This window comes from Lissotriton vulgaris, chromosome 8, assembly GCF_964263255.1.
Source record: "Lissotriton vulgaris chromosome 8, aLisVul1.2, whole genome shotgun sequence".
NCBI lineage: Eukaryota > Metazoa > Chordata > Amphibia > Caudata > Salamandridae > Lissotriton > Lissotriton vulgaris.
Window position 1 is genome coordinate 558,152,497 of NC_141696.1, and position 27,849 is coordinate 558,180,345.

General features: G+C 46.9%; 1 protein-coding gene across 1 annotated transcript in view; it reads right to left on the bottom strand.

The window, feature by feature from the left end:
• The window catches only part of PCCA (propionyl-CoA carboxylase subunit alpha), a 2,575,253-nt gene that overhangs the window by 31,947 nt on the left and 2,515,457 nt on the right, over nucleotides 1-27,849 (bottom strand). The window contains exon 23 of the mRNA XM_086934374.1: nucleotides 25,033-25,110. Within this exon, the coding sequence (XP_086790500.1) occupies nucleotides 25,033-25,110 (78 nt within the window). The remainder of the gene's footprint in view (nucleotides 1-25,032; nucleotides 25,111-27,849) is intronic.

Sequence of the window (27,849 nt, forward strand, 5' to 3'; positions counted from 1 at the left end):
AACAGCCTTGACCCTAGAATCTGCTCGCAGGGTGAAGAGGGAGGTGGGCTGGTGAGGAATCTGTGGCTAGATAGAGTTTCTAACCTATAAGTACTACCGAAGGTAAGTAGCCGGTTCTTCTGATAAAGACTTCTAGCCCCAGATTCCTTACCTCTGAATAGATATCCGCGCAATACCTTACCCGAGGTGGATCTGTGAGTCAGATTTAGATTAAAAAGTCCTGCAGGACCAAACAAGCAAAGTGCTCATCCAGACGGACCCGATGGTCCAGGTAGTAGTGTTTGGTGAACTTGTGCAGGAGGCCCACATTGCTGCCTGGCAGATGTCCAGGCTTGGAACTCTGCATGCTAATGCAGTGGTCACAGCTTTTGCTCAGGTGGAACGAGCACACAAACCCTCAGGGGGTTGCTTTTGGCCAATGAGTAGCAGATCTTTATGCAGAGCACGAACAAATGGAAGATGGTCAGTTTAGGCACAGCCTGTCTCTTCTTTGCTCCAACACATCCCACGAAAAGTTGGTTGTCCACCCGTAACTCTTTTGTGCAATCAAGGTAGAATGCCAATGCTCTTTTTAGGTAAAGACGGTAAAGTCACTCCTCTTCCTTGGGGAGATGTGGCGGGGTGTAAAAAGTAGGCAAGGTTATGGATTGGCCTGCATGAAATGGGGTGACAAATGTCCGTAGAAAGGAGACCATAGAACACAGAACCAGCTTGTCTGGATAGATGCTCAAATAGGAAGGCTTTGATGATAAGGCCTGAAGATCACTGACCCTTAGGGCTGTTGTTATTGCCATGAGGAAGGCCGTCTTGATGGTAAGAAGCCTGAAGGGACAATAATGTAAAGGCTCAAGGAGAGCACAAAAGAGGAAAATTAGCACATGGTTACGTCTCACTGAGGCAGGGTGAAGTGGGAAACGTATTGTAAACCTGTCATGAATTTGTAAACAACAGGGCATCCGAAGAGGGGTGGCTGATTAGGCAGCCTCAGGAAGGATGAAATAGCAGAAAGATAGCCTTTAAGAGTGCCCAGAGCAGAGCTTGTTGACAAGAGAGATAATAAAAAGAAAGACCTCAGAGAAGGGGTTAATACGTTTCTCTGCACACCATGGCATAAACTTGCCCCAATGGCAGGCATATACCATTTTGGTTGAGGAATGCCTTGCTGCCAAAATATCATGACAGACTTCGGTCAGAAGGTCGAAAGCTGTCAACTGTTGCTGCTCAATCTCCACACAAGGGTGAAACATTGGCCAGTTTTGGTGGAGAACCCCTGCTGCTGTGATAGAAGATCCTCCAGAAGAGCCAGCTTGTTTGTAGGACCATTAGACATGCTCAACAGCTTGGGATACCAAACTCTCTGTGGTTTGTTAGCCAACACTGCAGGTCCATTGCAGTTCCCTACGAGATCTGATCCATGTCAGAGAGAATACCCTGATGCTGACTCCACAGGAACTTCCGGCCCCACTGCAGAGCCATCATATGCCAGCGAGCATACGGCAGAAGCAGGATGCAGAAGGCCATGAGTCTCAGCAACCTCACAGTCAGTCTCATCGAAATCCAGCATAGAGGCTGGAACATCTGCATCATAGCCTGAATATCCAGGACTCGCCATTCGGAAAGATAGGCCAAAGCTACACACTGTTTAGAACCGCTCTGATGAAAGGGAACGTCTGAGAGGTCCGGTGTGACTTCGGCACGTTGATATTGACCCCCAGTGAATGCGGGAGGTCCACCGTAGTCTGGAAGTGGGAGACGACAGCCCGGGGCGAGCCTGCCTTCAACATCCAATAGTGACGATAGGGGAAGATAGTCACCCCCAGTGAATGCAGGAGGTCCACCGTAGTCTGGAAGTGGGAGACGACAGCCCAGGGCAAGCCTGCCTTCAACATCCAGTAGTCGAGATAGGGGAAGACTGGCACCCCTGATCTCTGTAGATGAGCTGCAACCACCGCCATCACCTTGGTGAACAACCGAGGGGTGCTGGGAAGGCCAAAGGAGAGCCCAGTGAACTGAAAGTGTCATGGCCCACCATTAACCACAGGTTAAGGCAGGATGGGAATGTGGAAATATCTTGCCTGCAATTCCAATGCTACCATCCAGCATCCCGGGCAGACAAGACATAAGCGGGCCTGAGCAGTTTGAACTTTTCCTTCCTGAGGAAGCAATTGAGAGGCCACAGGTCTAGGATAGGATGACAGCCACCTTCCTTCTCAGCCACCAGAAAAGAGGTGGCTCCTCCGCAACGGCAGTGGAGCATCACCCCACTGGCTCAGAGCCAGCAGCTAAAACATATAACGATATTTCATTATTGTTTTAGCTTTAAGTAGTTGGTTCAGCCAGCGTGTGCAGGGAGTGGCCGGCCAGGGCATCGAAAGGGTGAGGAGAAGTGCTCACAGCACTCTCTAAGTGCCCATGTGTGTTTGGCCAGCCATCTTGGGCCAGCCAAACACACATGCGCACTTAGGTTTCTCTAACCTGGTTCTACTGAACAGCTGGGCCGGAGAAACCTCACAGACTCCCATGACCTGAGCGGAGTTTCTATTCAGCACGCTCAGGCCAATTCCTGTGCTGCTCTCAGCTCAGCATGAAGACTCAACGGGGAGTCTGTGATGTGGTTCCAGTGTCTGCTGGGACAAGGAAAAACCAGCACGGAGGCGCAACGTGGCCGGCAGCAGGTAAGTTTAACTTTTAAAATGTTTTGATTATTTTTAAACTCCCCTTCCCTGTGCTTACCCTCCTGCACTCCCTCCCCTCGCCCTACCACTTTTTCTATGTGGTTGCTGCCGCCATTGCTCCCGAAATTAGAGTGAATAGCAACCACAACCTACTTCTGGCATCTGCACCCTCTCTGTGGCACACTTAGCCAAGAGAGCCAACACTCCCGGTCTCAGTAAGGAAAGATGGTCCTCATTCATCCTGCGGTAAGCAAGTGGCATGGGTGGAGGAGTAGTCATGGAGGGGAGGGAACAGCCTCTCTGGTCAATCTGCAAAACCCATCAGTTGGATGTGATAGACCGCCAGTGGGGCAGGTGATGTATCCTACTTTCCACTGGGTGCCCATGTTGGAAAGGGGGCAAACTATAAGGGTTTGGAGGCTGCTGGGTACTGCATCCTCGGCCATGCAGAGGCTGGGAAGCTTGTGCGCTGCAGTGGCTAGAAGGGTAGAGACATGGCTGGAAACCCCTTCCCTGGCTACGAAAGGAGCAAAAGGCTCATTGAGGTTGGCAAGTGGTCATGGAAAGGCCTAAGGACCTGGCCATAGCACTGCTGTCCTGAAAGCACTCCAGCACTGAATCCGCCACGTCTCTGAAGAGACCAGAGCCATAAAAGGGCATGTTCATAAGTGATGCTAGGCAATCCCCAGAAAAGTCAGTTGTTCTCAGCTAGGTATGGCGCCTCAAGGCACTGTCGACAAAACCACTCTGCCAGCGAGCCAGTGGTGTCCACATCGAATTGTGAACTTTACTGCATTCCTCCTGTTGGCAACCGCCTGGGAGTGATTGGCCTGGGCCTCCTCCGTAGCCATGGGAAGCACTTGTGCAAATGAGTCCCATAAAGCATGGGAGTAATGGACCAAAAGGCACGCAGTGTTCACCGACCGCAGTGACAGGTTGATGGAAGAAAACACCATTTTCTCCAAGGCGTCCAGCCTCTTTGATTCCCTAACCAGGAGAATAGTAGAGAATGCACCAGAATGTACATGCGAAGTCGAGGCTTGGACCACTATGCTCTCTGGGGTAAGTTACTGGATGAGGAAATTGGGGTCTACTGGAGCGGGGTGATGGCGGTGAGCAATTGTCCTATTCACATGAGCCCCTGTACTGGGCTTTCCTCCCCAAGTCCTAGCCCTTAAGAGTAAGGCTCAGGTTTTGGCCTGGAGGGCAAGGTTCTAGTCAGCGCCAGAGTAGGACAACGCCCCTCAGGCTCTGTGTTGGAGTTGGGGATCAGAATGGTGATGGCACCAGTGATGCCAGGAGCATCGGGAAAGGCATTGGAGAAGGTCGAGGCGGCATGATCAACGTTGGTCCGGACCCATCTGTGGATCCAAGGGACCTGACTGTTATAGAGGCTGGAACCGCCAGCAACGAATAAGAAAACAAGTTACTTACCTGTAACTACAGTTATCCAGTATTGGTATCTTTCATAGATTCACATGCCTGAATCATTCCCAGTCGCTGAGACGGGAGTCCCACGGTAAATAAAATAGCAGTGCCAAAGGTAAATAACAGTAGTAGGCCATAAGGAAAAAGGCCTGAGGCCCAAATCTTAGTAGTCTATCTACATCATTATGCTAAAAGAACCAAGCTTTTGGTACAACCAATCGGCTACCAGCACCCTCTAGAACCCTTTCTGCAGAGCCAGTTCTCCTCAGATTTTCGTTAGCACAAGTGGGAAATAAGTATCTCTAAATAGAGAACTGACTCTCCGGGGAGGAGGGTGGGTGCATGTGAATCTATGAAAGATACCAATACTGGATAACTGTAGTGACAGGTAAGTAACTTGTTTTCTTATCCAGTATTGGGGTATCTTTCATAGATTCACATGCCTGAATCAGAGTAGCAAGCAGTATGCCAATTAGACAGGCGGTTGCAGATGGTGGGACACTTGTACTGATAAACTCCCAGTTGCACCCATAAATAATTAACAAATGCATTATAATCCGACTTTTCATGTGTACAACATGATATAAAAAATTTGTAAAGAAAAATGCACCTTTACATATAGTCATGAACATAAAAAACGTGTACATCTTATACGAAAATAATACATTTATAGATGTGGAACTATATATCTCTGTATATATTTATGTATATACATATATGAATATCAAAAGAACAAAGGGTACCTGAACTGTTCTCAAAGAAAAAGGTGGCGTAGGACAGCCTTTCAAACCGCCGCATTCTCCTTACATGTTGTCTGCAGGCAGTATGCCTCGTGAAAGTGTGGACATTCTTCCAGCACGGCAGATATTCTCTAGAGTTACTCCAGCAAATAATGCTGTAGACACGGCCACAGTTCTTGTGGAATGAGCTTTAACCTTTCTCAGCAATGTTCTGTTAGCTGTGTCATGACAGAAGTGGATTGTAGAAGCTATCCATCTAGCAATTGTGGCTTTTGTGACAGCTGTTCCCAGTGTGGCTTGACCATAAGCCACCAATGGTTGATCAGATTTTCGAAAAGAGTTTGTTCTCTGCAAATAGACGTTTAAACATCTATTGTTGTCCAGAGAATGTAAAGTTCTTTCCGCCAGTGTAGTCTGGTTTGGAAAGAAAGTTTGCAACTTTACCTGCTCATTGAGATTAAATTGGGACGGTACTTTAGGTATGAATGTAGGGTTAGTTCTGAGAGTGACATAATCCTTAGAGAAATGCAGAAAAGGCTCTTTTATAGTGAAGGCTTGAATTTCACTTACTCTCCTAGCGGATGTTATAGCCAAAAGCAGGGCAATGTTCCATGTTAGAAACTTGAGGTCAGCTTTGTGAATGGGTTCGAACACGTATTTTATCAACTGTGTGAGGATCGTGTTAAGTTCCCACTCCGGTGGAGGAGGTCTCACCGGAAGAAAAGATCTGAAAAGACCCCTCATGAACTGTTTGATTAGAGATGATGAACATAGTGATGGAATCTTAGCAACTTTCCTGAATCTCGAGAGAGCCGCTAGAAGCACTTTAACCGATGAGAAAGTGAGTCCAGACCTAGCCAGATGTAGCAGATAAGGAAGAATCTGTTCTGCAGGAGCTTCTATTGGATGCACCTTGTTAGTTTCACACCAACAGCAAAATCTCTTCCATTTAAGACGATAAGTCTTAATTGTGCTTTGAGCTCTTGATTTGGTTAAGATGTCGCGACAATCCTGAGGGATATCAAGGTACTTGAATTCTAGGAAATCAGGAGCCATGTATGTATATTGAGAGATTGAGGGTCTGGGTGAAGCACCTGCCCCTTGTTCCTCGACTGCAGTGTCGGTGTTGGAAGGAAACGGATCGGTTGGTCCTTGGATAGCAACAGAAGTTCCTGGAACCAGTACTGTAGTGGCCACCGGGGAGCAATTAAGATGAGACGGCAGCCCTCCCACTTCATCTTGCGTAACACCCTTGGTATCAAAGATTGGGGGAAAAGCGTAGGCACAGATCCCTGACCATCGCATGGACAGGGCATTCCCTCTTGACCCCTGTTGAGGATATCTGCTAGCGTAATATTGGCATGTTTTTCTTCTGCTTTGTTGCAAACAAATCCAATGTCGGTTTGCCCCAGGCCTGGAACACTCTGTTCAGCTGGAGTTGATCTAATTCCCACTCGTGGTAGTCAGATAGGGATCTACTGAGCGTGTCCGCCAGGGTATTGTGAAGGCCTCTGACATGTTCCGCATTAAGGGTTATGTTGTGGCGTGTGATCCATTCCCATAACTTCTGAGTTTCCTTTGACAAGGTTGCCAATCTTGTTTCTCCTTGTTTGTTCACGTAAAACATGCTGGTGGTATTGTCCGTTCGTAACCACTACCGATGATCCTGTAATCCTTGGAAGGAAACGATAGGAAGATTGCTCGCAATTCCAGGCTGTTGGTGTGTCGTTGTCTGTACTTCTGAGACCACTTGCCTTGTATTTGCAAATCCTGGAGATGACCTCCCCATCCGTCCATGGACGCATCTGTTGCCATAATAAAGTCTGGGGGATTTTGTATGAACATGAGACCTTGTGCCAGATTGGTCAACTGTGACCACCAGTGGAGAGTGTCCACCATGCATGGTGTGACCCTGATGGTGTCATTGAAGCAACCTGTCGCTTGCTGCCATTGAAGCTGCAGTTCCTCCTGTAAAGGTCTAATTCTGAGACGTGAAAAGGGAATGAGATTTATGGCTGAAGAGCACATTCCCAGGAGTGAAGTAAACATTCAAACAGAAAAGTGACTTTCTTTTTGACCCGGAGTGCTAGTTTTTGGAGGCGAAGTTGTCTTTCTTGAGATAAGAATGCCTTGCATTTGATTGTGTCCAGACTTGCTCCAAGGAAAGGCAGGATTTGTTTCGGACGTAACTGGGATTTGCTTTTGTTCACAGTGAACCTCAGAGAGGCAAAAAGATTGCAACATGTTGAAATGGCAGTCTTTACAGTGTGCTGCGAAGGACCTTTGATTAACCAATCGTCCAAGTCCGGGAAGACCTGGATTCCCCAAGAACGTAACGTTGCCGCTACCGGGGCTAGGCACTTTGTGAAGATCCTTGGAGCCGACTTTAGTCCAAACAGGAGCACTTTGAATTGATAATGGGCGCCAGCCACAGTGAAGCGGAGATACTTGCAATGTTTCGGATGGAATGGGATGTGGAAGTAAGCGTCTTCCATGTCTAAAGAAGCCATAAAATCTCCCTTGTTCAGGCAGCTGAGAATCTCTGAGAGAGTAACCATACGATAACCTTGTTTTTTGCGGAATCTGTTGAGATTGCGAAGGTCCAGGATTGGTCCCCATTCCCCTGATTTCTTTTTGATTAGGAAAAAAATGGAATAAAAACCTGTCCGTTTCTGATGTACCGGGACCTTTTCTATAGCGTTCTTGAGGAGCATTGTATAAGCTTCTTTGAACAATAAGTGAAGACTAGGGGGAGGGGGCCCCCTGGGCAGAGTGGTTGGTGGCTTGTTGATAAATTTTAGGGTGTGTCCATTTCTTACTAGGTCTAACACCCATTGGTCAGAGGTAATTTTTTGCAATTGTTCCAGATTAGATTAAATTTTTGCGCCCACGGGGAGGGAAGGAAATGTGATTGGCGTCCGGCTGAACTCACTGCTTTCTGTTAGAGTCTCGCCCTTGATTGTTGGAACGTTTTCGGCCACCTTGCCGAGAGAAACCAGCCGTATTGGCGGTATGTAAGTAAATTATTTTATTTTGTATAGTTAATAAAAACCATTACAAAAATAAAATGTGGTTATATTTAAAACATGAGTCAATAGTGAAAGGACAGGCGGTATGATGATTGGTAATGTTGTCGATATTGAGGCTGATATTGTCTGTTTTGTTGTGCACTGTAACCCCTCTAGAGGAGTAGCCACGTCCCCTAGCACCTCTGAATGTCCCACGCTTGTACTGCAAGGAACCTAAAGATCTTGCTGTATCAGTGTCAGTCTTGATTGCTTGTAGGGCTTCGTCAATATGTTTGCCAAACAAACATTCTCCATCGTAGGCCATATCTAATATTTTTGTTTGGACTTCTGGTCGGAAGGTGGTAGCTTTTAACCAACCCTGGCACCTGAGAACGGCAGCCCCAGCTTGTAGGAAGGTGGATATCTGACTACTGTTTAGCTGGTTTTTGACTTAGTTGACCTGGGATCCTGCTATTCAGGGCCCCAGGCTATCTGCTCCCTCTGTAAAATAGACTCCATGTACTTTAGGTAAATATCTAATTGGATATTGGGTCACCGTGTGAGCCCCTGTATAATGTACCATAGGTACACAGGGCATAGATGCATCCAAGGCTTACCAGGGGCTGCAGCATGAATTATGCTACCCCTGGCTAGCCAGCCAAACTGACACCACAGGCTGATCACTCAGCTTGGCAAGGTGGTGTATTCACCCCTTGCTTAGATATAGTATTCCTATATCAACCCTTATATATAGACACATATATACCTATATACCTATAAGTCACTCTTATGGCAGGCCTTGACAATCCTAAAGGCAGAGTGCTTTGTTTTATGTGAGATGTGAGATGGTGCGCTAGCATGAGCTGAGCCCCTCTGCAGCTTTCGGAACCATCTCCTTATAGCTGTTCTATGATGTAGCCATACCATATACTCTTAAGTGCATTATAATCCTCGCGGTTAATGCTAATTTTGGTTTGGCTTTATCAAAACGTGTTGTGTAAGGTGTCAAACACTTTGGAATACTACCCCCCACGCCAGTCCTAGTTACAGCTTTACCCGGTTAAAGTTAAACAGAGCCTCAGTATCACAAAATGGATGATGCTGCCACAGACACGAGTCGGACCTCCTGCTGCTGGACAAAACTCCGGCAGGGGAGGCCTGGACAATAGGTTTCCTGTTGTGGGAGGTGCTAGCACCTCCCCAGACAGCCTGTAGTGGATTGGGGCAGGGTGGGTTCAATAGAAAGATGCTTTTCTAAACACTGCCTGGGGCACACAAGGTGCTTCATGCATAGCCCGGTTCAAACCAGTTGCTGGGGGCACTCCAGCCCCAGCTCTGGCGCGAAACTGGACAAAGAGAAAGGGGTGTAACCACCCCCTTTCTCAGGTTCCACCCATAGGAGCGACCTAGCAGGTAATCCAGCCCCTTAGTTTGGGATAAAGATAGAAGCTGTGTCTAGAGACATTAGATTATCCAGGAACGAAACTCTGAAACAAACTCTTGGACCTTCGACATTCCATATCGACTGGAACACTGAAGACATCTCCCTTGGGGTCAAGGAGTGACCTCCCTGTCGAAACAGGCACCACCAGTAACTTGCCGGTTTGCTTTGTCGACACTCCCGCCGGAACCCGAAGACTCAGCGACTCAGGAACAGGACTTTCTGACTTCCCCGACTCCGATCCACATTCACTGCAAAGCTGAGACCTGTGGTGGACACGAGAGACGTGGGACCGGACATCCTGGACTACTTGCTTTTTGCTAACCGTGCAGCTTCAGAGGTACCCTCGAAGTTGTGCATTAGGGTTTGAGAAGCCCCAGACCCGAGCAGCATTTGCACCGAAGCTCACCCCTCCACGAGTGCCGCGTGGGGCTTGCTCCTGCATTTCAGCTCGACGCGTCTTCCCGGGTCCTAATCCCGTTGGCTAGTGAGCCCTACGAAGATGAATCTTTGAATCAACAACGCTTGCCTGGTTGCTCCAGTCTTGCTCCAGCTTCCCTGCGAAGGAGAAGCTCCCCAGACCTTGCTGGTCTGAACAGAAGCCAATCTTCCCATCCTGCGTGGATTGCATTTGCCAAGGTTTGTTGGGTCCAATCCGGATACTGACACCGCCAACGGCTAGCTCCGTTGTGGGACAGCTCGACTCCAGCTCCTGGTCGTCGTCAACGCCTCCTGGACCTCGTGGCTGCAGAGACAAGCTTCACCTCTTCACCTGATTGCATCTCGACATCGCCTCGTTCTTTCCTGGTCACTGGCTAGTGACCCAGACTCTGTCCCCTCTGCTTTCAGGTTCTTCTCTACTCCGATCCACCCTTGGATCCACCGGGACACTTTCCTCCTGGTCGCCTGCAGCACTTTCTTGCAGCTCTCCATAGGATTCAGCGACGAAACCAGACACACTTCCCTGGGTGAGGTAACTCGAGTACTCCGGTGCTCCCGTGGGTATTAACTATCCAAGTGTCCTAGTTTAACAGGGCTTTCCCGTAGTCCATCCGCAAGTGTCTGAAATCTACTACTTTGTAACTTTTACGTTCCCAATATAACTCTATCGTAACACGTGTGTGTGTTTAGACACTGCACACGCATCCTGTGGGACTTCCTAACCTTTGGTTGTCCAGTGTAGCCCCAGCGATTCTCTAGGCCCTAGGCCTATTTACCTTTCCTGAAGTGGTTCTTATACCACTTACTTAGTATATGGTTCGTGAGGCCCCTAGGGCAGAATTGTATTTGTGCAACTTATAGTACGCTTATTGAGTAACTTGTGCTGTATCTCGAACTCTGACCTCAAAAAGAATGCAGAGGGGTTGTGCTAGTAATAAATACATATATTTTTGATATATACCTTATGTGGTGTCCTTTCATTTGATATTCAAGGGATTATAATTGGTAAAACAGCTGGCTTCACATGCTCTCTGAAGTTTTAGCCTAAGACTGCTTTGTCCATGCTACCACTTGGATAGCTGGTCTATAAGGTTGACTTTACAACCATCACCATAAGGGTTGTTTGGACTGATACAGGGTGCCCATTAGAATAGTGGACATGATATACCAGGCCAACTTCTAACACAAATAATTACCTGAAATTTGTATTGACAATGTCAATAGCGCAATCGATCGTCTGTGCTGCTGCGTGCTCTCCCTCCAGGAGAATTTTACGAGCTTCCTGTCGTTTCTCCTCTGGAATGAGATCAATCAAGCCAGCCATATCCGACCACATTTGGCGATCATAGCGCCCTATGATCACTAATGAGTTTTCTGCCCGGATGGAAGCAGCAGCCATGGTTGAAAATGTTTTACCGATGAGATCAAGGCGACTGCCCTCTTTGTCCAGTGGTGCAGTGATGGGCGTTGCTAGATTTTTGGACCTTTGCTGGGCGGCCTGTGAAATAACCGAATCTGGCCTAGGGTGTCCGATGAGGCAGGATGGACTGTTGGCTGGAGCCCGATGTTTTTTATCGATTCGTGGAAGCACAGCAGGCATGGATGCAGGGTTTTTCATAATCTTGATGCCCTCGTTCCATATATAGTCGATGATGGAATGGCTCTGGTAATTTTCCTAGTCTCCTCTTTGAAATCATGTAGGAAACATTCAGTTTGTTCAACAGTTACTGGAAGTTGAAACCTAGCAGCAGCGCGCTGCATGAGGTTATGAAATCCAACTATATCTTCTGGTGGAGAGTCCGATGGTTGTGGAGTTGGCGGAGAAGGCATAGGGATAATATATGAATCCCATGGATCCATGTGGGGATTCTCTGGCAGTTCACCGTCTTCCACTTCCTCATCTGAAGAAGTGTCTGGAGTTTGATGAGGCTGAGGGGGGCGGGTGCTCCTGAGAGGGTTCTGCGACTGGAGACATTGGCGTTGGAACCTCAGGTGAAGGAACATGGTCTTGAACCACCACAGGCTGAGGTGGTGTAATGACCTGCTGCAGGGGAAAGTGCTGCCTATAATCAGCTAACATGGCTTGTAAGTCCTGAGTAAGGTTGGGAGGTAGATGGCTAGAATCCGGAGGCCGAGATTGTCTCTGATATTTTGTGTAGTGAGGAACAACAATGTCTTCTTGGTAGTAGTGCTCATGACAGTTATCCTCATCTTCCTCTTTATCCTGATATTTAATATTAAGTTCGGAAAAATGACGAGCTACCCCAAAAGCTCCATCATCATCATCGTCATAGTCATCATCCTCCTCTTGGACATATTTCAAGAAGGTGAGATGGAGTAAGAGAAGAGACATATGAACAGTCATGTCTTTGGTACGATTTAAGCTGAAAAGTCTTTGATGAAATTGGTGTTGAAAAAGTTGCCACCGCTAAAACCTTAATTGGAGTAGGATCCATCCCTGTAACCGGGGCAGTCATCAACGGGATCATAGTCAATGGAGCTACCGTCGATGGACTCTTTATTTTAATCGTCTGCGGGATCGTCGTCGACGGACACGACGTCGACAGGCTCGACGTCGATGGAACTATCGTCGACGGGATCGTCGTCGACGGGCTTGGCTTCTTCGGCGACGGGGCAGTCGTAGACGGCGTAGTAGAAACCTGTGGCTTTGTCGACGAAACTTTCGTCGACGGTGTTGGCTTCGTCGACGGTACCTTCGTCGATGAGCGTTTTGCCGACTTTGCCGACGAGGCCTTCGTCTACAAGTCGTCAACGGCGGTCTTTTTAGTCACAATTGAAATCCTAGTCGACAGAATAGGAGAAGTGATAGAAGTAGTGGAAATAGTCACAGTCAACAAAGGAGCTGAGGAGGCGACAGAAATCGTTGACGATAAAGGGAAAGTTGAGGGAATAGAACAGCTTTTACTCACAGTTTTGGAAGATTCCCTTTTAGAGTCCTTGAGAGCTGTAGCCTGAGGAGACCTCTGAGAAGGCCCAGGAGTAGAGTGGGAGGATTTATGATGTTTTCTCCCCTCACTTGACTAACTGTCTTGAGGTCTTGCTCTCTTGCTGGAAGTTGAGGCTCTATCATCATCTTCAGCTGAATAAGATTTAAGTCACAACAGGACTCTTGCCGCCCTATCCCTTAGAGCATGGGTACTCACAAACTTTCTCTCAGTGGCCATATTTACAGTGTGGTTTGTGTCCGAGGGCCGCACCGGTGGGGGCGGGGTCAGTGGGGAAAGGGGCGGGGCTAGAGCAAAAAAAACCTGTGACCATGAGCTTGATCACAGGTCCCTGCAGCGGACGCCTTCGTCCACTGAGCCACCAGATCTCTCTCTCTCTCTCCCTCCCTTTCTCCCTCCCTCTCTCTCCCTCTCTCTGTCTCACTCACTCTGACTGCCTCACTCCCTCTCTTCCTCTGTCTCATTCACCCTGTCTGTCTCACTCTCTCCCTCTGTCAGTTTCCCTCTCCCTCACTCTATTCCCCTCTCTTTCCTTCCCTCTCCCTCATTCCCTCTGTCTCCCTCTCTCTCCTTCTCCCTCTCTGTTTCATTCACCCTCACTCTATTTCCCTCTCCCTCACTCTATTCCCCTCTCCCTCACTCTATTTCCCTCTCCCTCACTATTTCCCTCTCTCTCCTTCCCTCTCCCCCTTCCCTCTGTCTCCCTCTATCTCCTTCCCTCTCCCTCATTCCCTCTGTCTCCCTCTCTCCATGTTTCCTTCTCCCTCACTCTATTTCCTTCTCCTTCACTCTATTTCCCTCACTCTATTTCCCTCTCTCTCCTTTCCTCACCCTCATTCCCTCTGCCTCCCTCTCTCTCCTTCCCTCTCCCTCACTCTGAGGTCTCCCTCACTCGGTCTCCCTCACTCTCCTTCCCTTCCCCTCAATCTGAGCTCTCCCTCTCTCTGAGGTCTCCCTCTCTCTCCTTCCCTCTCCCTCACTCGGAGATCTCCCTCCCTCTGAGGTCTCCCTCTCTCTCCTTCCCTCTGTCTCCCTTCCCTCTGCCTCCCTCTCTCTCTCTCTCCTTCCCTCTCCCTCACTCTGAGGTCTCCCTCACTCTCCTTCCTTCCCCCTCACTCTAAGCTCTCCCTCTCTCTGAGGTCTACCCCTCTCTCCATCCCTCTCCCTCACTCTGAGGTCTCCCTCCCTCTGTCTCCGCCACTCTGAGGTCTCCCTATCTCTCGTTCCCTCCCCCTCACTCTGAGGTCTCCCTCTCTCTATTCCTGTCTCCCTCGCTCTCCCTCCCTCTCCTTCCCTCCCTCCCTCCCTCGCTCTCCCTCCCTCCCTCGCTCTCCCTCCCTCCCTTGCTCTCCCTCCCTCCCTTGCTCTTCCTCCCTCCCTTGCTCTCCCTCCCTCGCTCCCCCCCTCGCTCCCCCTCCCTCTCCCTTGCTCGCTCTCTTGCTATCCCTCCCTCGCTCTCCATCCCTCGCTTGCTCTCACTCGCTTGCTCTCCCTCCCTTGCTTGCTCCCTCACTTGCTTGCTCTCTTGCTTGCTCTCCCTCCCCCTCTCTCCCTCACTCGCTCTCCCTCACTTGCTCTCCCTCACTTGCTCTCCCTCCCTCCTTCACTCTCCCTCGCTTGCTCTTCCTCCCCCGCTCTCCCTCCCTCGCTCTCCCTCCCTCGCTCTCCCTCACTTGCTCTCCCTCCCTCTCCCTCCCTCGCTTGCTCTCCCTCCCTCCCCCTTGCTTGCTCTCCCTCCCTCCCTCACTCTCCCTCGCTTGCTCTCCCTCCCTCCCTCGCTCTCCCTCCTCACCCTGCCTGTGTGTCCCTGGGCTGTGACAGCTTCCAGGCACGCACACACAGCCGCACCCAAGCACTTGAAAGGTCTTTAAAAGACCATAGCATGTTAAAGAGGCTTTGTTCACCTCTCAGAGCCCCTGCAGCCCCACTCTGACTATGACGGGAATGCCCGGCCCGGCCCCTACAGAGCAGCAGAGTCTGAGTCGCGCTCAGGTTGCAGACACTTTAAAAAAAAAAAAAAAACTCTGGTACGATGTCTGCAAGGTCCGCGGGCTGCCAGGGAAGGCTTGCTGGGCCGCCATCGGCCCGCGGGCCGTACTAGGAGTACCACTGCCTTAGAGTTTTAGAAAGGAAGGTTCGGCAGATCCTACAATCTTTTGCCTCCTGTTCAGGGTAAAGGCCGTAAATGCAGTCCTTATGTTGATCATAAACATGGACTCTCTTTTTGTCGCAGGTTTTACAAGGTTTGAACAAGGCCTTCTTGTCAGACATCTTGAAGGATAAAGTGAGTTGGCACTCAGGGAGACTCCCTTCCACACGACGCGCGGTGAAATTCTGAGGAGAACTGGCTCTGCAGAGAGGGTTCTAGAGGGTGCTGGTAGCTGATTGGTTGTACCAAAAGTTTGGTTCTTTTAGCATAATGATGTAGACAGGCTACTAAGATTTGGGCCTCAGGCCTTTTTCCTTAGGGCCTACTACTGTTATTTACCTTTGGCACTGCTATTTTATTTACCGTGGGACACCCACCTTGACGATGGGTAATGATTCAGGCATGTGAATCTATGAAAGATACCCCAATACTGAATAAGTAGGGGCCCCCTCCGACCCCATGGTGCCCGAAGGCATGCCGGCGGGGATGGATCGCTCAAGTATGAGGAGCATAACCACATAAAACTCTCTGAGTTGAGCATGGGTCGCTCTAGCTCTCAGAAACTCAGGGAAGCATGGAGTCAAACCAGAAGCTGGCTCAACTGCGGAGCTCGAATTACTACGTTCTCTCGTCCTGCCAGAAAACTTTGATGGATGGAGTGAAGTTGAAGAACTCTTCGACTTTTACTCTATTACTTGTGGAATTTAATCAAGAGATACGACGATTTCGAGTCCGACAAAGATCTCCTCCCCCAGTCTGACGCTTGGGAATAATTCTAAGGTAAGGAATCTCTGGCTAGAAGTCACTATCAGATAGATGGTGATTTCAAGTCCAGGATTTCAGCCATTCATCTGATGACTACAGCAAATGAAGCTCATTTTTCTGTTGAAGGGCCGAGGGGAGAATTAAGGCATGTATTACTTTTATCAGAGTCACAATGTACTGGGGCCGTGCATGTCTGAAATGTACTCATGTGCGGCTTCGGCTGTGGTAAAGATGGATTTGGTTTGGAGTTGGACAGGACAATAGAATCGGTGGCATCAGGGCTGGCACGGACGTGTCAGAAACCGACACAGATCATGGTACAGAATGTGGGGCCTCAGCTCTGGTTTCTAAGCTGAACTCGGTGTGGGTTCGGGAGGCATACTCAGAGAGCTGTAACCATCCCACTTAGGGTCAGGGTGACACACTAAAGTAGACTAGTGGGAGAGGTATTCCCAGATGTGGGTCCCGTGCACACAGTGTGACTGAAAACAAGCTATACTTGGCTATATAGGACAAAGCAGGTCCTGGTTTGTTTGTATCCCAGCTCAGGGAGGACCTAAACGGGCAGTTTAGGCTGGACTGCTCTCATTGGTGAAGGGTCAAGACTGATTTGCATATGGCTGTTTGGCTGGGTCCAAACTGATGTCGCATGTGTGCAAAATAACGATGGACTGGGATGTGGCCTGGGTAATTACCAGTGGCTGAGATTAATTCAAGCATTGCATCCATCACTTTTATGTATACTTTAGGGTTTTGATGACAGCGTAAAAATTACTTTACATGCTCTCATTTTTCAAATTCATCAGTTCCCCTTAACGCATTAAAAAACTGTAAACAGATACATTTTAAAATGAGTCACCAGCGTCCAAGTAGTGATAAAACGGGTAAAAAGAGGACATGTAAGCATTATAAGAATCCAGAAAGAAATGTAACATATTCTGTAGGGTTATTGTCTGAACTGGGGAATAGGTCCGCCAACTTAATGTATCAAAGCTGACATGGGTTAAAAGTATTAATTCTGACTTGTTAAATCTCCAGAAATTCTGTAAAAGGAAGGTGTACATAAATTTCCCTCGTTACTCTCCTAGCAGAGATTTCACTAGGGACATTTCCTTCAGCAAAAAACAGGAAACAAACAGTACTGTGACAAATGTTCTCTAAATATTTGAAGAAAGTAACCGGTTTGAAAGAACAAACTGAAAGAATCTATGAACTATTTCCCATCCGAGGAGAAAATTAAGAACACAACGCCACAAAACAGACTGTTGTTTTACAGAGTCCTATCCCAAATAAATGATTGACATTGATTATGATAGTATTGCATTTGGAGTACTTTAACTACTTTCTCCTGAAGCAGAGGAAGGAATCAGTAAGTATCCGAAAAATAGTTTTGAGTTCCAAATAGTTCTCTTAAAGCATCTTGTCTGGGGATTCCCAGAGCCTCAACGTCTGCTACTCTTCCCAGCGAGCACCCCAGTTGCACTACAATAAATTCACTGCATCAGTGTCTGAGATATAAGATCCAGGAAATGACTTCCTTTGAAAGTCTGGAAACCTAAATCAACCATTGTAGAAAATCTAGCACTGAACTACAATGGTTCATCCAGGAAGCCCCTAACAACCGACTACATGATATTGGTCTTAGATGGCCTGGCACTGGAGTCCACCTCCCTGGACAAGCCCATATGCCTCAAAAAATGACCCGCTCAGTGCACCTGAAAATGTACAGAAGTACAATACTCCAGAGCACTGCCAGACCTTTCCTTTGTGTACCAATTGAATGTACTGTTGCCTATAACAGTTGACAACGCATGAATGCTTTCCTTTTTCATCACCAGAATCTATATGCTGATGGCCTAAAAACGGGTTCTTAAAGTAAAGTATTAGGACAAGAACAAGGCTGGCTTCTCATGACTGGTCAGTCATCTTACACACAAGGCCAACCAGTGCCTCAACCTAATTTTCTTTCAGGGAACATAACGTTTCAATACCTGCTCATGTCCTGGAAATAATGTGCGGTTACACCAAAGCCAGAGCGTGTCTCCACATCCCAAATTTGTGAGGCTCTTCAATGCTTCCATGAAACATGGGGACATACTCCAATAACTCAGACAAGTCCTTTAGCCTGATGCCGGGACTAAGGACAACAAGTTTGCTTTTTTATTTTGTCCTTGCGACAAATAATCCCGACTTGCTACTACACAAATCCTTTGGCTGCCAGTTTACAGTCCAACATTATGGATCAGGGCATTGTCTGTAGTTAGGATAATTGTTGTATTCATACGTTAATGCTGTTTGAACTTGTATTTATAATTCATTAATGCAGAAGACTTTATTATTAGAGTGAGTGTTCTAAGGAAATGCTAAAAGTTTGGACTTCACTACTGACCGCCATTACCGTAAAAACATGTGTACACATTTTCAAGGTTTAGCATTATGAGGCTATGTATATACACCCACAGACTGCCCCCTGATTAGATGCATCTATTTGCGGAAGCTTGAAAGCAAGATGGATGATTCTTTGCTTTCAAAATAAAATGTTCACAAAAAAATACAACTAGGAAAAAAAATATTTGCTAAACTACTAACATTTTAGGTACCATCTTTGCAGCATCATACCAGCTTCAACAAAATTATGGAAAACAAGCATTGGCAAAGTCAGTGAGCCTGAAATTGTTGGTCAGGCGTTTGATTGTGTCAATGAGTGTCTTGTTTTGGTATGGTTTTTGCCAAACCTTATTGGCGTGGGAGCATTCCAGTCTCTCCTCATTATAACAAGCCTTGGCAAAAAGGAAAAAAAAAGCTGTGTCTCAAAAAGCACACATTGCCACATTAGTTCCTGCCACTGAACACAACTACTTTGTGTGCCAATATGCTCATTGTGAAGAGCAGAATGCTGTCGCTCATAGTGAAGCCAGCTGATTGATAGACAGAAAGAGAGAGAATGTTAGCAATAGCACAAAAGGTTTTGGTTAATGCCAGACTTAATTAAGGGCCCAATTATTAAAGAAATCTCAAAAGTGCACCCATGGTATATGTCCTTGCATTAGAGCAGATTTACAACTTTTATGACTTCACAAGAATTTACAGAAGTAGGTAAAGAAATCTTAGCCCTAGAAAATATTTGTGAACTGCATTTTAGCACGAGCAAACATGCATGTGTAGATTTGCTCATTCGAAAATCTGTTGAGCATTTTCCAGTTCACTTTCCCTCCATCCACTTTTTTCGCAACCTTGGAAGAAGTTTTATGCCTGCCATTGTCAGGAGTAAATGTCCAATCTTTCTCAGTATGGGAAAAGATTACAGAAGAGCTGGTGAAACCCTTAAAACATGCAAGTACGTAAGTTTAAACAGACTCCAAAGAGCATTCCAACCCTGGAACTATTGCTTACCACTACCTTCCGTTCCAATATGTAGATCTGCAGAATGGGGGGAAAATTAGGAAAATTCTAGTATTCAAACCCTACTATGGTATGATCCCTGGCATAACCAGAGAGGCTTTATCAGAGCTCTTATATAATGAGACTGCTGCCATAATTTGTCATTACACTACATGGCATGAAAGGGACATGTTGATTTTGTTACAGGGCAAGTAGATTTATGAAGCAACCTGCCCCATGGACAAGTAGATTTTTTATTAAAATCCACACCCCTTGAACTATGCTGCTGAAAAGCCCAATGGCGACTAGAATCCCTAGGCAACTATAGACCAGCCATGTGGCTCGCTTGTACAGCAGAGAGTCTGGAAACAGTTACTGTAAATACTGAATTATTTCTGCACTTAGATCAAAACACTGTCCTTAATGATTTCCATACAGGTTTCGGGCTTAGAGGAGGACAAAGGACACCCTAATGAATGCCAGAGAAGAACTTCTCTCTTCCTTGAATCAGAGTCCGGATTCCTTCTTCATTCTATTCAATGTCTGACCGTCCTTTGAAACCTTTGACCTGACGATCCTTGTCAGCCTGACAGCCTGAGAGGCACGCAGAACTGTCTTTTAATAGCTAGCCTCATCTTAGTCTACAAAAATTCACCAGGTCAATCTAGCATCCTACTTCTTACACTGACTAAAATCTGCTGCAGAGTTCCACATGGCTGGACACTGTTACCAAACATTGTGAATATCTACATGATCCCTCTGGTGAGAATCCTTTGCATGCATTACCTGGAATAGCGCATTTATGCCGATCATTAGCTTATATCAGGGTCCAATGAACCAGGATAACGTAGGCTAACGACCGACTACTGAAATGCTAATCAATCAAATGCAGAATCACTAGAATAGATTTTTTCCTATTTTCCTAAAGAGAGAAATCACGCTATTCAGATTTGGAGAGCCACTCCACAGTACTGTTAATCACTGCCACCCCAAATCTCCAAGCACATAAGCAAATAACTCACCACCTCGTGGTTCTTCTCTGTTTTTATGACTGAACCGGAAATGAAAAGGGACTCGCTGCCAAGGGTACTAAGGGTTAGGTGTATAATACAATTCCAGTAATTTTCCTGTAATAATAATAATAATAATAATAATAACAGAATTTTATTAAGCGCACAGCTACCCCCCGACGGGGTGTACCGGCGCTGGAGAAGACAGATCAGGACAAAAGAAATGCAAGTTTAGTCAGTGCGGCTAAATAGCCATGTTTTCAGGGACTTGCGGAACTAAAGATCCGACTGAATCAGGCGTAAGTGAAAAGGGAGATTATTCCAACATTGAATGGCGCCCACCTCATAGGATTTGCCTCCCATTCTAGTATTTACAAACCGAGTGGGGAGACAAGGAGGTGTTTATTATTAGACCGTAGGAGTCTGGCTTGATGATAGGGGCGGAGTCTCCTCCTTAGATAGAGAGGTCCCTTTCCTTGATAAGCCTGAAAGGCTAAGGTCAAAGTCTTAAATTCTATTCTCTTAGCAATGGGCAACCAGTAAAGATGTCTTAAGTAGTGAGAGATATGGTGACGAAGCGGGACCCCGCAGATCAGGCGTGCTGCAGCATTTTGAACAGTCTGGAGTCTACGGAGCAGGCCTACTGAGAGATCCAAATATAGTCTATTTGCATAATCCAGATGAGAGGTTATCAGCGCATTGGCCACAGTTTTACGGGTTGCATTGGGCAGATAGTTAATGAATTTTCTGATGGTTTTAATTTTACCAAAGCAGGTGGCCAAGACCGTTTGGACCTGTGTAGAGAGGGACAAATGTTTGTCTCATCTAACGCCAAGATTCTTAATCGAGTCCTTAGGTAGGGGTGCAGTGCCTAACTCAGCAGGCCACCACAGAATTGAAGAAAGGGGGGGACGGTTGGTTAAAAAATAAGATCTCAGTCTTATCCGTGTTGAGTTAAAAAAAATTACGGTCCATCCAAGCCGCAGTATTCCTAAGACACTCCTTAAGAGGCTCAAAAGTGGAGGCGGACACATCCCGAAAGGTGAACAGTAACTGGGTATCATCCGCATAAGATATTATTTTGATTCCACTTTTAGAGATCAGTTCTGCCAGAGGAGTAAGGTAAACATTAAAAAGAAGTGGGCTCAGGGCAGAGCCCAGAGGCACACCCCACTTGAGGGGTTTAACAGGGGAAGTGAAAGGGTGGGTCTGGGCCTGTTGTTTGCGATCAGGTAGAAAAGATGATAACCAGTTAAGCACTGTTCCCTGGATACCTATATTCCCGAGTCGATTCCAAAGGATAGTGTTGGAGACTGTATCAAATGCTGCAGATAAATCTAGCAGCACCAACACCGCCTTGGATCCTCCATCTACCGCCCAGCGTATTAAATCAGCCATTTCAATCAATGCTGATTCCGTGTTGTAGCCGGAACGAAATCCAGATTGAGAGTCATGAAGAAGATCATTGGTCTCAATAAAGCCGGTCAATAGAGAGATTGGCCACAGGAACCACGGATAAAACATTGGGTTTGAGGACTGCCCCCTAACCATAGCACTATGCCGTTTTATTTGTTAACCTTCCAACAGAAAAGAGATGGTGAACTGAGGCTCATAAAGAAAGAAAGAAAAATAGGTACACAAGTGGAAGGCTGCAGGGGAAGCAGTTATACAGGGAATTCATCGCCAGAAAAATGCTAATCCAAGCAGACGTTTGTGATTGCCCTACAACCGCTGCCAAGATTATGGTGAAACTTCAGAGAGATCATAATCGTGCAACTTGTCACATGCTAGGCATGGTTAACCTCTCCTATTCTTTAAAGGGGCACTGGGGAGAGTCAATGAAAGGGTCAAATTACAAAGAATCAGATGGCAAATACCACATCACTGTGATTCCTGGTGGTGCAACATAGGTTTCTGCAAGGGGGTCAATGGTTAGTCTTAAACAGTGCTGAAAACTCGGATCGTCCATAAGTTAACCCAAATGGTGTATTGCATAAAGAAATTCTAAATAATCTTGCAACAGTTTTTACCAACAAATAGCGTGTGGTCTGCTTTATGATATGCAACCTGTGTGTCTATTGCAAAAGCCAGAATGTCAAATGACAGAGGAGCTAGCGGTGGAAATGCTATGGTTAAATTACAGACACTCAATCTCATGCACAGGACTGTGTGCCCAGATACCAAAATACCTCAAAAAAGAGTAGTCTTGGGTGTGAGAATCTACCAAGGGTCCTACCCTGGGTACTCGCTGCTGCTTCCTGTTGGCTATAAAGCAAACCCTGAGGGGTTAATAAAAACGATAATTACTCAACCTGCTTCGACAGGCTTAGCTAATGGGATCACTATGCTCCGTTTATTAATCGTCTCTCAGGCAACAACTTGGCACAGCCCACAGACCTCTGTTCACCTTTAACACAGGGCTTTGATGTGTCAAGCAGAATAACTAAAGAAATTGGAAATAAAATAAATATGAACATACTTTTTCTGTGTTTCCAAAAAGGATGGTCCCAGAAGGTATAGTAGGGTCCACAACCTGTGACTGGCAATGAGAACTGCGCGTATACTTGAGGCTAAGAAGACGTGAACACTTTTACTGTCTACATAGACAACATTCTTTGCCTTCGAGCCCTAAGAATTACTTTTCAACAAGTCAGTGGTTTAAAGTGGACATTTCTAGGTGCACTGGCACTGTCAGCACCCAAGATGTACCAATGCGGATTGGTTTCGGTGTAGGGATTTGAAATGGGAGCTCAGTTTAGCCTACTAATGAAAATACTAAGCCATAGGCGTATTTTACTTGATTTGGTCAAAGCCTGAATGAAACCAGAAGGCTAAGATCCAGGCTGGGCTGACAACGACGTATTGTCAATGCCTTATTTGGAAAGAATATATCGCCTGGCGCTATAGGTTTCTGTGTCTTGTAACCCAAAAGTTTCTGTCACAGAGAGATCTGCAAATATGCCAAAAGGGTTAACCATCCATAATAGATTGTGGATGGCTGCGGAGCAGGGAGGGAGACCCGTACACCTGTAGTTACAGGGTGTGCTACCCCAGTTACCTTCCCCAGTTCCGAATCTCTCTTACCTAAGTGTAGAAGAACAGGGTTTATAACAAGTCAGGGCTCACCCAAAATATTGTTCTTTCAGATACCTGAGCAAAATACAAACACAGCAGACACATGGAACTCACTAAATGGAATCCGAGCAAGAAATGGGGTAACCTGGCGAGTCACCGGAAAACATACCTATACAACTACTGCAATAAATGAAGGCTGCTGTGAACAGCATGGGGCAAAGACACGCTATATGTTTTTGAAATTCTCAAAGAACAATAAAATGCCCCTCCAATGCGGGAAAGAGAACATGAACGCGACGTTCAACCGATCCTTGTGACCTGCTGATAAAGGGGCGCCTGAGGGTATGCATGAACTGGCCGAAGAAAGGGTGGTGACGAATGTAAGGGAGGAACATGTGCCTGCGAAGGGATGCTCATAAAGACATGCGAATATTATATGTTAAAGGCGCAGCTTTACTTTAAAGACGTTGTTGTTGTTGTTGTGTCGTGTGGGGGTCCACGGAGGGGGCAAGGTGGCAACCTACACTGGGATAAGTGACAGGCACGTGGCGCAGGCCTAGAAATAAAGAGACGGACACTGGGGCTATGTTTAGTTGCTGGTCACGTCATCGCCAACTGGCGTACGTACGCTCGTAGACCCCTTTTATTTGCAGGGTCACGTGGGTCTACGCTGTGCGCTTATTGCGCCACAGACGTAGGACAACTAGAACACAACAGTTGTTTCCAACCAAACCTGTAGCAAAAACTGGTTGTTCCAGCAAACCGGGATGGAGGGAAAGCAGGACGGCGGCTTGCCTAATGCAAAGGAATTGGTTATCCAATAGTACCAGCACTTGCTAACAATATAGAACACTTGAATTGTCAAGAGAAAACACACTGAGAAGCACACAAGAATCCATGATAATGTTTGCCCATCCGAAAAGAAGGACTTCCGTAAGATGGTACCATGTGGAGTTAAGGAGTGTGTGCAATCTTTCACCTCCTAGGACACTCGCTGTAGTGAACATTACTTGCAAGAAAACCAGCCATTTTACATTTTACAGAAGAGGGGTTGATTTTCCTTTCATTGCTGAGAGAACCTCACCATCAAAAATCTACATTAAACTTATTTTCTATTCATACAAAAATATGACAGTTCGCGTGGTGCCAGCCATCTGCACTTTATTGATAAATGGTTCCGTCCCAGTTATCTTAGTGTATGCGGAGCTTCTTAAGCAAAATTCCAGAAATTCTGGCATTACGCCACTTCACACAATTACACGCCATTCATTGTAAAAATGTACCGCAAACACACAGGAACAACAGAATGCGAGCAGGTGTTGGTTGATCTGAGTGCTGTATAAATGAGTCACTGGACCAAAATTTTACGAGAGGGCAATTTCATAATAAAATATAGCGCAAAATGACAGATATGCATTTCAGGTAATTATGTGTAATTTTACCTTAATTAAACAAAAATGAATTATGTGAATTGCGCACACCCATAATAACATTTAGTAAGAATTAGCTATTTGTATAGTTGCATCATTATTTGTTGTGCTGTTCAGCGTGTATCCGGGACAGCCTAAATAAGACAATCCATCCAGGCTAAACCAATACTTGCAGCAACAATACCTCTAGCAATGTCATGTGATAGGGTACTATATCATATTGTAGGCAGCCTAGAAGTTCAATTGTGAATGATTAGAAACAGGCTTCCACGAGACAAAGAAGCCTGAGTCCAACTACTCTAATATCCTTAAAAACCGGGCAGTTCTAAGGTTTAAGGAGGCCACAACACCAGCAGCACTCCATCGGAGCTGTATTCCTAAGGGATTACGCTCGGAATGTAAAAACTGCATTTTTAAGCATTAATCCATTTTATGGATTAATGTCTTGTAACTGCAGTTGGTAGTTTTTTGGCACTTTTCCTAAATCTTTTTTTAGCTTTTTTCAAGAACAAACATATGGTACCTTGCCAGTTTTGAGAGCAGTCATACTGTTTTGCATCTTCATAGCTTCAATTACACAGATTTCCTGCCCTTCTGCCACCTGGTGAAAAAGAGTAGATGTGGTTAAAACAAAAGCGTTCCATGACACAACATTGTACTTGTTTGAGTGATTCAATGAAATATTTTCCATTTTTGGAGACTGTTAATGGGATACATACAGTTTCACTGACCACTGTTTAACAATTCTGCTGTTAACCATTACGATGTTGTCAAAATGCCTGGAAGATGCAACAAAAAAACATGTATGTATAATGACAACAATGATAATAATGATCACCTATAACCACAGTCTGAGGCTTCAAAGTCCAAGACAAGTTAAATGACCATGACAGCATTATTAGCTTTCACCTAGAATTTCTCTCTCCTCATAAAACGTCACTAATTAGGAAAGGCTACAGCTAAAGAAAATGCTGTGGATTCTTTTGCTCGGAAGTTTTCTCTTTTTCAGTTACCTGGGGACAAACATCCACCTTATGCCTCAGAGATTCTCCTAGGAAGAGAACTTTGTCTGGACCACTGCAGTATTCATAAAGAAATAATGTGTTTGCTTAAAATCAAGTGAAATCATAGGTGAGTGGGCAAGTTTCCAGCGGGCCACAGGTAGAGTCTAGAGAGAATTGTTGTGGCATTACAGTTCACCCGTACGAAGAGAGGCATAAAACAAGCCCGGAATCACAAACATCAAAGAAAAAAAGAACCTGAAAACTGAGTGAGCCCCAGATCCTAGCATCTGTGATGTGTGCAAAAAATGAGCTTATAAGAGGGGCAGTGAGTAGCACCAGGCGAAAGGTTTTTCAATGCTCCAACAACGTTCCCAAATACTTTAAAAATGCAGTAATGAACAAATTAGTTACCTTTGTAACAATGTATCTGGTAGAGACATGGTCTAGCCGCAGATTCCTTAACTTAGAATATTCCACAGGCGTCAGACTGGTCCGGAAAATTTTGCGCAGCAGCACCTCTGCGTGATGGGGGGCAGCGCCGCACGACTCCGCCCTGATGCAGAAGGGTCTGCCCCTGACCCAATCCCTGCTTGTTAGCTGCCAATAAAGATCGTTAGCAGTTCCCTCGGAGATCTGGACCAAGTCAGAGAGATTCCCCATATGCTACTCCCACTGGAACTTACAGTCACACTGCAGAGTGTCCCATCTGGCATGTGTCACCTGCTTCGACAGCGGCGTCGGTGGGCACCGTGTCGAAGTCGACTGGACGTCGACGGCCTCCACAAGAGACGCTACCTCGATGTTGACAGGTGTCTGATGATGCGTTGCCCCAGACGTGGGCTCAGGCTTAGAGCTCGGTGTAGGTTTTGGCGGTGAGCCCGGCTTTGGGTCAGACGTAGAGCCCAGCTTCGGGCTCGGCATCACCGACACCCCCTCAGCCATTTGCAAAGGGCTATGCGTTCACTGGTGGTGAGAGCCTGGGGTTCAACCATGGCATCGCTCAATCTCTTGGAAAGAGAAGGTATGGAGGAGGTGGCCTCCGGGCACCCGTAGCTGACCTCGTACAAGAGGAATGGGCGCCAGCGGCAAGCCTACGGGAACTGGACCTCAATGGGCGCTTGTGGCACCGCTTACCTTTTTTAGGGCACGGGTTGCAGAAGCGGCCTCGGGAACGAGCTCCCTCTGGAGAGGGAGAGCGGCGACGAGAAGAGGCTGGGCCGGACAGCTGCGCGGCCAACAGCTTTATATGGCATTCCCGAAGGGACTTCAGCTTCATCTGTTGACAGTCGCCGCATTGCTAGGAATCGTGGTGCACACTAAGGAACCACATACAAATAAGGTGCGTATTAGGGCCAGACATCTGACGCGCACAGGCCTCACAGGCTTTGAACCTGGAGGGCTTTGCACACTGTTCCGGTACAACACCAAAGGTGTTGAGAAGGCCCAAAACTAGGTCAGGAACTGATGGTTTCCAGCATCCGCGTCATGACGCAGACAAGAAGAAAACTGATGTCAGAGGGGCAAGGCATATATGGCTCCGCTGACGTCACGTCAATGGACGACATCAGGGTGGAGTCGAGCCGCGCAGAACACCGGCGCAGAGGTGCTGCTGCACAAAATTTTCCAGACAAGTCCGACGCCTGGGGTATATTCTAAGTTAAGGAATCTGCGGCTATACGTCTCTATCAGATTACATCAACAGTAGGTAGCGCCATAAGGCGGTTGTCTTACCTCGCCTTATGGAAACACCAGGGACCATATTACAGAAAGTACCCTGGGGGCGCAACGGGCGTTTGCATCTGCTTTGCATCCCCCAGGGCACTTTGGTATTAGATAAGAAGCTGAGGACGATTGTGCAACCCCTTCTGTAATAACCATAGTGCTGGCGCACAGAAAACGCCAGCACTATCTGCAGGGGGTGCTCCCTTATTTGCATGGGGGCGTGCCCCATGCAAATGAGGGAATCCCTTTCTTCTGCACCCGCCCCATATTACAAACGTCGCAGAGGCAAAGAGCCTGTCAGAGGGCGCACTGTCAGTGCACCCCCTGAGAGCAGCCCTCTGGCAGGGGGAAAGGCGGTCTCATGGAACCCCCAGACATCCCCTTGCAGGCGGGTGCAGTAACTGACTGCACCTGCCTGCAAGGGTATCTCTAATCCCCTTCAAAGTGCAGGCGGGTTGCCTCTGGCACTGTGAAAACATGGAGCAGCTGTAAAGCAGCTGTTCTGTTTTTCACCTGAATGCTCTGTCCTGGGGGCAGCGCAAGTTCGCGGCTGCCCTGGGGGTAGAGCATTCTTCATAATAGGGCACATTTTCATTGTTTACGCAAGGTAGACC